The 12,057-nt window shown below is 41.5% G+C and overlaps 2 protein-coding genes across 2 annotated transcripts; both read left to right on the top strand.

The window, feature by feature from the left end:
* The first annotated feature begins 4,360 nt into the window (after window positions 1-4,360).
* LOC137770435 (interferon alpha-13-like) lies at window positions 4,361-4,873 on the top strand. Its single transcript, XM_068553135.1, has one exon. The coding sequence runs from the start codon at window positions 4,361-4,363 to the stop codon at window positions 4,871-4,873; it is 513 nt and encodes a 170-aa protein (XP_068409236.1).
* A 5,011-nt stretch (window positions 4,874-9,884) lies between these two features.
* On the top strand, window positions 9,885-10,454 carry LOC137769883 (interferon alpha-1-like). The gene has a single exon (XM_068551970.1). It carries the CDS (start codon window positions 9,885-9,887, stop codon window positions 10,452-10,454), a length of 570 nt encoding a protein of 189 aa, XP_068408071.1.
* The last annotated feature ends 1,603 nt before the right edge of the window (window positions 10,455-12,057 follow it).

Below are 12,057 nucleotides of genomic sequence, written 5' to 3'. Positions count from 1 at the left end.
AACCAATGAAATGAATAAAACTATTTATGTTCCCTTTGGATTTTAAGGCAGATTAAAGGTTTAAGGACACTCTGATTTTCTTTAAGATTATGAGTTAAACCTAACACTTAAAATATACCTTTTGCACCCCCAAAGCAAAGGAAAATAAGACACAAAGCTGACCATATCATAATATGAAGAATAAATTTGGTAAATATAACAATCATCATAGAGAAATAAATTCTAATTATTACAAATTAAAAATAAATTTTCTGTCCATTCAAAAGTATTGTTTCCACTTACTATTGAAAAACAATGTGCTGAGATGACTGAATGCATTTACAACTGAATCAGAAGAAAAGTCATTGAACTGAGGGAACATTGAGGCGCTTGAGGCCACCTCTGAGCAGAGAAGACTCCATTGTAGAAGATTGGGTCCAGGTCTCCTTTTCCCACTCCTGGGTTCTCTGAGGTTGAACATACAGGGAAAGCACACTCTGATTTTCACGCCTTAACTTCCACTCTCATATTGTCCTGGGCACAGCAGCTATGGACTTTCTTTTCAGATCGAGCCTGGTCCTTTGGAAGGAGTTCTTCAAAGTCAGGCTGGAGGCCTCACTGACCAGGAGGGTCTTTTCCTCCCCATCTCCTGCACCAAACGAGTCTCCAGATCTCCCCACTGTTGATCAAGCCCAGTGAGGAATTTCAGCTGTTTGTGCTGAAGACGAAGGAGAAGTGCTGTATCGTCTCATGGAGAATGAGGCGGCCTGAGCGTTTTGGAACTGGCTGTCAGCCAGCTGGTGCTGATGCAACCTGAAAACCTTCTTGTCCTTCAGGCAGGAAAACAAAGAAGATTCTCCCTGTTAGGGGCAGGACTGTGAGGGTCTCCTGCTTTGGCAGGCCGTGGTTCGGGGCCGGTCACAGCTAAGGGTGCAGACAGGGCTGGAGAACATCATCCTGGGTGTCATCAGTGAGGAGGGTGGCAGGCCCCGGTGAGCCTGGTGATGCAGGTGTCTGGCTGTGGGAGCCTGTATCCAGCTGCTCTGAGTACCTGCCTGCAAATGAGATTCTTAAATAGGCCAGGATTGTCATTTCTCTACTTATCCCAGTAATGTTTCCACGTTTTTGCAATTTGTCTCCCATTTATGGGCAACATAGAATGTCACAACTTCAATTCTTCTTTTATTACACTGGAAATTAAACACACTCCTGGAACATGAAAGAGTATCAATCCAATTTAGATGTATTCATCTAAATGAGACCCAAGGTTGAAATAAAAACCTAAGTCTCAATATATCTCTTTTTCAATTCTGATAAGAGTACTTAGAGTTTTGACCCTGTACTCTATTTTGCCACTTCTTAAATTGCACCAAAATACAACTAGCCTCACCTCTCTGCATTTTCCTCTAAAGGGTCTGATACATTAGATTTAAATTCTTCCACATTTCTTTACAGGACCATAGCTCACATTTTCTGACAGCTTACAGATAATGGTGACCTAAAAATGAACAGCAAGGGTGAATTCATGAAGTTCTCTTCATTCTGTCACCAGAAATGTTCTGACTGCACATATATGTGACAACGTGCTTGGCAATGTGGATTCCAGGAAAGTAAGGCAGGGATGGTGACTGCCCTCCAGGGAGCAGGGAGGACAGACTTCAGAGGCAGGATTAGGATGAAGGCAGCACCCACCGCGTGCTCAGTGCAGCTGAGGGCCAGTGCTCAGAGCTGATGAAGAGGAGGGCCTGGGAGCAGCAGAAAGCTCCACTCTGACAAAAATCTGGGGCTCCTGAATTTAAATGACATCAGATTTTCATTTCCTCTTTTAAAAAATGGAGACAACTTTAGTTGTGGTCACACAAGACATTGCCTAGATCAAATAAAATAAAGTTTGCCAAGTATAGGCTGAGAATTTGAACAGAGTGAATGATAGCAGCCTTTTGTATTAATATAACAAATGGTAACCTGTATAGTCCACCCTCAGCCCAGCCAAGAGAAGCTCTGACTACAGGTTCCTTAACACTCAGGGGTCTGCATGTTGAGGCCCCCAAATGCAAACTCTAGGAGAGGGATTGCCTGTCGGCCTGCGAAGGAGTAGAGACCTAGTCTCTACCCTTAGAGCAGGGCCCGGTACATTAAGGAGAACTCCTACGGCATCTGAAGCTCTTTGCAGCATCTAAGAAAGTGTTTTGACCTCCTCCCCACAAAAAAAAAAAAAAAGGCTACTCTGTGACTAGCATAAGTGAGATAAATAGTCCGTTTCCTCACCTTATTTTGTTTCAGACCAACTCTGGTGTTAATTTTTAAGACACAGATTAAATTATTCTTTCAAAACAAACACATAACCTCAGAGAAAAAGAGATCAGATTTGTGGTTACCATAGCCAAGGGGGTGTGAGTTGAGAAAATCAGATGAAGGCAGTCAAAAGGGTTTTTTCTTCCTTAAACAAAAAGACACTAAAATAATGTTGTAGAGACCAGGAAAATGGTTAGAAATATATATATGGGGGAGAGAGTGATGAGAAGTAAAGCACTCCTAGATTTTCAGCCATGGAACAGCACAATACTCTAATTCAAAAGGTATTTCCTGGGTTAGCATTAGGGCAATGTTAAGCTAGTACTTCTCTTAAGCATGAATGGTAAGAAGACACCAAATCTAAGTCATCAAGATAAAGGATGTTTTAATGCAATGTTTTAAAATGAAAATTAATACCAAAATATGCACGAGGAACAAAATATAAATATTTTAAGTAAAGAAATGAAGTTGACCTCCATTTGCATGGCCCTGACAGTCTTACAAAGTTAGCCTTCATGATGTAAATGAAATTTGGGCAAATTCCACTTAGTGTATAAAATTCTTACTAAAGAAAAATGAAAAAGTCTGACCTGCTAAGTGTCCTCAGTTGCTTGTACACACCAACTCTTCTTCCTAACCATATAGTCAAGGTGAGGTCCTGGGAAAGACATTTCAGGAACATGAGTTAAAAATCAGTTAAGACTATCACAGGGTCATTAGAAATTGTCAAACATGGTAATTCCCTCAATTAAAAACAAGTGAGAAAGTAATCTTGAAAATATTAATGAGTTGGCTTCCATTAAAGGTAGAAAAGTAAAACTGCATTAAACACTTGGGATTTCCCTGGTGGCACAGTGGTTAAGAATCCACCTGCCTATGCAGGGGACAGGGGTTCGATCCCTGGTCTGGGAAGATCCCACATGCCGTGGAGCAACTAAGTCCATGTGCTGCTGCTACTGAGCCTGTGCTCTGGAGCCCGCGAGCCACAACTACTGAGCCTGCAGGCCCAGAGCCCGTGCTCCTCACCAAGAGAAGCCACCGCAATGAGAAGCCCACGCACCGCAACAAAGACTGAACCCAGCCTAAAACAAATAAACCCAGCCTAAAATAAACAAATAATTAATTACATTAAATACTTTAGTATAAAGACAATAGTTCAAATAAAGTTTAATAAAATGCTCTATTTTAATATGAAAATATATTTTAATATTCTATGCTTAATATTGAAAATATTTTAACATAAATTTATTATAAAAATATGAAACATTTAAAATATTTAATTTAAATATGATATGAATTAAGTTAAATATAAAATTAATTTTAAAATATAACAAATAAAATGCTGTGAGTGTTTTAATATTCCTACTTTTCAGATATTCAGTACTTTCTCCCTCACTTTAACGCTGTATCCTTGAAAGACACCATGAAGTCCCAGAGCATCTACAGGGGCGCTCAGCTCCCGTGTCCTCGGCCCCGGTGGTGGCCGCGCTCCGACTCACCCGCAGGGCGGCCCCAACATCGTCCTGGCCTCCCATCGCCGCCGCCGCGTTCCCTTTTCTCTGAGCCTTCGCTGCCTCGCGCCAGAAACGAGCCCAAATCTGTAAACTCGGCTCCCCTTTCTCTGAGGCTGGGAATCGCTCTGATTCCCCACCTCAGACCGCTCAGAAAAAGGCTTCTTTCCCCAAAATTGCCTCGCTCCGGTTTCTGTGAGAAAATAAAGCGCAAAACTCAGGGGAAGCCCCGAAAATGCAAGGTTCCGGTTCCCAACCAGACAAAAATGTCGCTGGCCAGGCCGCGACAAGGCTTCCTCTTCAACACTCGGCACCGAGTAAACCAAGGTGTTTCGCGCGCTATGCTGACTATTAAAGCAGCCTCAGAGACTACGTTTCGCCCTGTCTCTCGAACCGCAAGAGACAGCCGCAGACTGCAAACTCAGGAGTCGGCGTTTCCCAAACAAACCCTGCGCCCTCTACCGGCCGCCTAGGGAAGGACGCTGTCCACCGTTCCAGGGAAGGAAGCTGCCCACTAATTGTTTGGCGGTGCCCGCGCGCTCCCTGGCGGCCATCTAGTGAATCACTCATTCTCAATGGCCCAGATCTATTTGCTAGTGGCAGGAGTGACGCTCTGCTCCATCCCTGCTTGCTCTCTTGGCTGGAACTTGCCTAGAAGCCATAGCCAGGAAAACAAGGAAGTCTTCCAACATTTGGAACAGATGCAAAGGATCCCCTCTCAGTGGTGCCTAAAGGACAGAACCGACTTCAAATGTCCTTGGAAAAGAGAGAATATCACCCCAATCCAGATGACTCAAGGCACCTGTCACCACCATCTGATGCTCCAGCAGATCTTCAACCTCTTCGCCACGGAGGACAGCCGTGCTGCCTGGAACAACACCCTCCTCGATAAACTTCTCTCCAGCCTTCATCTGAGGCTGCACCGACTGGAGCAGCTGAAAAAAGACAATCTAGATTGTCGAGATTTGGGACTGGCTGCCCGGGAGTATTTCCACGGAATCCATGTCTACCTGAAGGCAAAGGAATACAGCCCCTGTGCCTGGGAGGTTGTCAGAGTGGAAATTGAAAGGTGCCTTTCCCTTATGTAAGAATCCTCAAAGAAATGTCAACAAATACAGAATATTTTTTATACTCGTGACACTTTTCATTCAATTACATTAGTGTTCAAGTCCAAAGCAACCTCGACTTGTGTTTCCTCACAGGCTGAAAAATGTCTGAAATGAAAATCATGATTTTAAAAAAGGTTTTGACAGAAGAACACAATCTCTTTTCTTTTTTAAATATTTATTTAATTAAATTAATTTATTTATTTATGGCTGTGTTGGGTCTTCGTTTCTGTGCGAGGGCTTTCTCTCTAGTTGTGGCAAGTGGGGGCCACTCTTCATCGCGGTGCGCGGGCCTCTCATTATCGCGGCCTCTCCCGCTGCGGAGCACAGGCTCCAGACGCGCAGGCTCAGCAATTGTGGCTCACGGGCCTAGTTGCTCCGCGGCATGTGGGATCTTCCCAGACCAGGGCTCGAACCCCTGTCACCTGCATTAGCAGGCAGATTCTCAACCACTGCGCCACCAGGGAAGCCCCAATCTCTTTTCTTGTATCAATAATTTTATAACGTAATTTAAAAGATCACTTTAAGTTTTGGGAGGGGTATTTGCTATTTTCAACATATGAAGTATAGAAAGGTTTTTTGGATAGTGTGGTATTAAGAGATATTTGTCAGTTAACTTAAGGCTGACTGCTGTAACAGGTAAAGAGAATGCTGTCAGGAATTTGATCATAATAGAGTCTTATCTTTCCCTGGTATAAGAACACAAGGCAGGCATTCCTGATCAGATGGATGTTCTAAGTTGCTCTCCAAAGAGTGATTCGGGGACATGGGTACCCGCTGTTTTGTGGATTTTTCCATCATCAACAGATGACTCCAAATTTTTCTGCAGTACTTGAGTCTATTCCACTCAGTGGTAAAGGGAAAAATGTCTGGTGCATCACATGGGAGGTTTTCAAGGGCCAGGACTATACAGGGCAAGAGCACTTCTGCTCACATTACATGGCCTGGATTTATCCTTGTGGAAATCTCACTGCAACGAAGTTGGGAAATTATTGGATGATTAATGGACGAGGAGACAAGTTCAGTGCATAAGACCACCTCTAAAGTACTAATAGCTTTACACTATTTGTCCTAATGAAATTCTGGGAGTGGGTGGAGAGGAACAACTAATGTTCTTGCTTGCACACACTTCATTAAAAAACAATCTGACCCACAGAGAAAGAGGAATATCGTGTATATGTGGAATCTAAAAAAAATGATACAAATGAACTTATTTACAAAACAGAAACGGACTCACAGACTAACAGAACAAACTTATGGTTACCGAGGGGAAGGGTGTGTGGGAGGAATAGTTGGGGAGTTTGGGATTGACATAAACACACTGCTATATTTGGGATGGATGGCCAACAGGGACCTACTGTGTAGCACAGGGAACTCTGCTCAGTATTATGTGGCAACCTAGATGGGAGAGGTGTTTGAGAAAGAATGGATGCATGTATGCGTGTGGCTGAATCACTTTGCTGTACACCTGAGGCTAGCACGGCATTGTTAATCAGATATACTCCAGTATGAAATAAAAAGTTTAAAAAAATCTCATCCTCTAGTTCTGCCTTAACAGAAAGAAAACAGTCAAGTTTGGATGTTTATTCTCAGACTCAGTGGTATTATGATTTCATGTATTTTTATTGTTCATTTGCTGAAACAAAGAAAACTAAAAAATAACACACCCACAATCAGACCCAAATTCTTATTCCACAAGTTCAGCTTGGGGAAGATGACACGGATGTCACTCAGAGTTCACAGCACCATAGACTGTTTGAAAGAAGCATTCAAGTTGATGCCCAAAGGCATAGCCTATGAGGAAAATATCCACGAATGTAGACACAAGTTGTTTCCTTATTGCCTGAGGGAGACGAGAAAAGTATGATCAGGCAGCTCCTTGCAAGTACTTGAGGATGACTGAAGAAAAAGAGGAGAGCGACTCTTCCATTTGTGTCCAGGCCCGTGATTCTCATCCTGCTCTTCTAAGTATTGAAAATGCAAACTTGAAGAAGAAAATATTCCTGCAAATGATCTTTAAAAAAATATCTCACACAATATTCCATTATCACTTCCCTTGTAGAAACATGAAGAATTTACAAAATCTCTGTAGATTATCGTCCTCTCATATCATATCTATCTAATATATGTTGGTATTGTTCCTTCTCCTATTACAATCATCACTGGTCCCTTCATGAGTATGGATTGAGCTCTGGAAATGATAGGGACTGGACTAGCTGTCTAGGAAACGGGGTTGGGTAAGATGGTGTCTCTCGCTTTAGGTATTTTACAGACTCCTGGGAGGTATTCTGAGGACACAATAAATCAGGTCATGTCTTACTATTTGGGCTTCTTCAACAAAAGAGCATAGACTGGGTAGTTTGTAAAGAGCAGAAATGTATTGCTCACAGCTCCAGAGTCTGGAAATCCAAGATCGGGCTGTCAGCGTGGTCCAGTTCTGGTGAGAGCCTGCTTCACGTCTCACACTGCAGAGTTCTCCTTGTATCATCATACAGCAGGAGAGGGAGGCATTTATCTCTGACCTCTTTGATAAGGGCACTAATTCCATTCGTGAGGCCTCCATCTTCACACCCTAATCAAGTCCTAAAGGGCCCGCCACCTGATACCATCACTTTGGGGGTTAGGACTTCCAAATACGAATTTTGTGGGGACGGAAACATTCAGACCAGAAAGGGCATTGAAGGCTACATGTCTTGGCATCCAGAAGAGAGAATATATTCATGTAAATAAAGAAGAATGAGCAATTTATCAGGCCAAAAGAGCAGACCGAGGACTCAGAATCCAAACTCTTGATTTTCAACCTGCAGTAATGCTTTAATTATTATGTGTCAAAATTTGGAAATCCAACTGAAATGGACCCCATCGTCCCTTGGAAGGGAATGAAGACACAGGATGAAAATGATCGTTCATCAGTCTTTGTGAGGAGTCTCCAAAGAATCTCAGTATATAGGTAGTCATTGCCACATCTGTAAAGATCCACCGAAGAGTAACGCGGTTAATTGTCTGGTTGCTGTGACCTGTGTGAATCAGGGAGAGTCTGAGTTCAGATACGTGGCTCTGTATGTGACACCAAGCTGGTTATATTCTGTCAGGACCTAGTAGAGGACAAATTAGCGACGAGGCCATCCTCCTGAGTTTAATAGAGTGCCGGGCAAAGGCTGAAAATTGTGCTGCTCTTACAACTTGAATCCCCAGGGCCATATGCACCTTAAAGGGAAGAGAATCCTAGTGGTTTTAGCAACAAACTCAGTAGGCATGACTGATACCAGTAGGAATAGAGTGGAACTACTATCCACTGTCTATTATAATCATGGCAAATATGACCGTGATAAATGAAAATAGCTTGGTCATTCGTAACTGCCTTCCATTAGAAGGAAAACATCTGAGAAACTGCTTTGGTTAAAATGACTTGTGGCGTGATTACACTGGGCCTGGTGCCGAGGATACCACAGAGAATACGACAGAGCCCAGTTGCTACAGAGCTGATTTGCCAAAGATGGTCATATACCTATTATTTATTGAAAGATCGGAATTGGAGAGGGCTGAGGCCACAGAACATCCACTGCAAAATAAAAGAATTCAGGATCAGAGTTGAAAGTTAATTCTTTCCATGATACCAATCAATATTTATCCAGTTCTCAATTAATTACAAAGATGGTTTTCTTTTGTTTGAAAAGAATAGGCTTGGATTGGAACCTTGGACAGTCCTTTGGGGAATCTGAAATTCAGTGCAAAAATACAGAGAAAGATTCAAATTGATGATGATTCCCAGATCATGCATTCTCATTGGGGAGCAGATTGCTCCCATGGGTGCAAACATTAGTTCTTAGGGGTGGGAACAAATCTCAGCTACTACAATGGTGGGTGGCACTCGAGGCTCAACCCTATCCAGCAAAATCTCATTCCTTTGTATTCATTGTTCTCTTTGGGTTTTCTTGTGTATGAGATGAGAGGCATTGACATTGAGTGCATGGAAGATACACAATATGCAGGATCAGTGCTACAAGCTCTGGTGGCTTGATGTTTCATTAGAGGACTTTCCTTCATATGCTTGAACGCAAAGTCATAATGTGAGAGGTGGCCTTCGCTTACTTATCAGCTGTCCTTGTCTGTGTTGTGGATTTTGCTTATGTTTGAGCCTCAGTGTGATGTGGGCATCGGGAATTAAGCACAAATAGGTTGTATTTTATTACTTAATTCTAAAAAAGTTACCTAGGAGATCAATAATTATGTCTAGTCCTAAAGAGAAAAAGTTGTTGACAATATCTAGATGAATATCAAGCAGCTAGTGAACTTAGAAATCATTTTATGATATGAATCAAAACTAATAATTACCTAAAAATAAATGTTAAGAAAATCATTTAAATTTTCAATGGTTTTAGCAGTTTTGATAGATTTTTAAATATATCTATACATTGGTATTCTTATGAAGTATTTGTATAAATTTTTATTGAATATGCAATTTGATACATTCCAATTTATTAAGTAAAGGTATTGCATTAAAAGTCATTCTGCACAATTAACCAAAATGTTAAATTAATTGCAGTAGCTTTTACAGTTAATCTTTAGCCTGAATTTTTTTTGTCATACTCACCCCTGCATCGAATAAAAAGAATAAACTTTTCACTTTCTTTTTCTATTTATAAAGTAAAGGTATGCATGGAGTACATATCGATGGACACAGAATATCTGTGTATCAAAATTTCATAGGGGGGCCATATGGAAAAATAATACCTAAAAAGGCTCTGTGGGCAGGAGAAGGGGAGGCAAGGATGAAAAACAGTGGTTGAGAAACGCTGCCCTAACCTATCTGGAGAGTGCAAAATGAAAAGCAAAAACAGAAGTAGAAAGTAAGTGGGAACATTCAGAAAATGGAAACAAATTCATTCCCATTTAAGACCCAGGCCTGAAGGAAGGTCTTCAGAGAACCTAGAGAGCAGGGTTCACAGAGTCACCCACCTCAGCCAGGCCAGCAGCATCTACAAGGTCCCCAATGGCCCCAACCTTGTCCTTACTCCTGGCCCTGGTGCTGCTCAGCTGCAACTCCTCCTGCTCTCTGGGCTGCGACCTGCCTCAGACCCACAGCCTGGCTAGCAGGAGGAACCTGATGCTCCTGCAACAAATGAGGAGAATCTCCCCCTTCTCCTGCCTGAAGGACAGAAATGACTTTGGATTCCCCCAGGAAGCGTTTGGAGGCAACCAGTTCCAGAAGGCTCAAGCCATCGCTGTCGTCCATGAGACGATCCAGCAGACCTTCCAGCTCTTCAGCACGGAGGGCTCGGCTGCCGCTTGGGATGAGACCCTCCTGGACAAGTTCTGCACTGCACTTTCTCAGCAGCTCACTGACCTGCAAGCCTGTGTGATGCAGGAGGCGGGGCTGGAAGGGACTCCCCTGCTGAAGGAGGACTCCATCCTGGCTGTGAGGAAATACTTCCACAGAATCACTGTCTATCTGCAAGAGAAGAAATACAGCCCTTGTGCCTGGGAGATTGTCAGAGCAGAAGTCATGAGATCCTTCTCTTCATCAACAAACTTGCAAGAAAGACTCAGGAGGAAGGAATGACACACACCTGCTTCAACACGGAAATGATTCTCACTGCCTAACAAGACCACACTTCCACCTGTGCTGCCGTGTCAAAGACTTCATTTCTGCTCTCGTCATGCCCTGAATTGAATCAATCTGTCAAATGTTTTCAGGAATATTAAGCAACATCATATTCAACTCCGCAGGCACTAGTTCCTTACAGATGATTTATTTATCTATTTAAAAATTTATTTATTTAACTATTTATAAAGTTTTAACTTATTTTTTGTTTGTATAATATTATGTGCACCTTTAAATTGTGGTTAAGAGAAAAAACACGTTCTTTGTATTTAGTCTATTTATTTTTTGCTTTGTGCTTTAAATAAAGTTTCATCATAGAAAACTTTTTATATTTGTTTATTCTTAAAAAAGAAACACCGAGCCTGAATGTGCAACCTGATTAAAGAATGGTGCAATTCATTTACATCATTATGTAAATAATATGATACGCTAGTTAGAGTCATTATGATACTCTAGTTAGAAGTAAATATAAACATCATCTAAGCCAGGTTGTATGTTGCCCTCAGGATATAGTGGTGACCATAATGAATCCAATCCTGCTTTTTTGTCTCTCAATTTTTGTAGGGAAAGGAACCTAAAAACAATAATCAGTTAATTGAAAATTAAATATTAATTATGTTTAAACTAATACTAACTAATATTATAAATTAATATAAGTTAGGTTTAATGCTATAGTGAGAAGAAGGGCGAAAAATGAAATTCTCTCAGCCGAAGGTGGATCAAGCCATATGAGGATAAAAAAACAAAAGTCGTAGATGTTCTCTACCGTTCACTGGTAGGTATCTAACTGCAAATGTCCACTGGATATTGCACTTGGCAATTTACAAGTAATTCCATGAAGTGTAAAGCATGGGAACAGAAGAAGTGTTCAAATGGAAGAGAGAATACAATGAGAAAAGGACTTGAATTTGAGTCCTATGACCTTAACCTTAAACAGGAGGGAAGAGAGCAGCAAAGGAAAGCGGAGTGGAATGGCCATATATTAACAGGACGAGAGAGAGAACGGTAAGAAGACCATGTGTAAAAGGCTGAAACTGCTTAGAAGACTCAATGCATTCATTTAAATTGTAGACAGAAACTACCCCCTACTTGGGAAAAGAGACAGTATTGGCCACCTCAGTGAGAGCATGTTTGGGAGAATTAATCAGCAGAAACCATTGTGGAGAGGGTGGAAGGATGAATAAGAGAAGATAATGACAATATATATAGAAAATAGGTTTGAGATATTTGCCATCTGAACTGGAGGAGAGACATAGGGTGGGACCTAGAGTAGAAGGTAGATCATTTTATTCTCTGCGTGGTTGTCCTTTTTTGAAACATTTTTGCCTCTGAAGAGGTCACATAGATTTGATGTATTGACAACTCATATTCATGTTTAACATTTTATTTAGTTTAAATCATGACATATGTAATTACAAGGAAAATTTATCATCATCTTGATTAATGTTATGTTGATTTTCAGTAAGCTGCTCTGTAGATTGAAGTCATCCACTACATGGGAAACAGATGGAACTGACTTTAGTGAGAGCTGATTTGGTGGAATAAATCAGCCGGAACCATA

This window comes from Eschrichtius robustus, chromosome 10 (assembly GCF_028021215.1).
Source record: "Eschrichtius robustus isolate mEscRob2 chromosome 10, mEscRob2.pri, whole genome shotgun sequence".
NCBI classification, from domain to species: domain Eukaryota; kingdom Metazoa; phylum Chordata; class Mammalia; order Artiodactyla; family Eschrichtiidae; genus Eschrichtius; species Eschrichtius robustus.
This window is presented reverse-complemented; position numbering and strand designations above follow the sequence as displayed.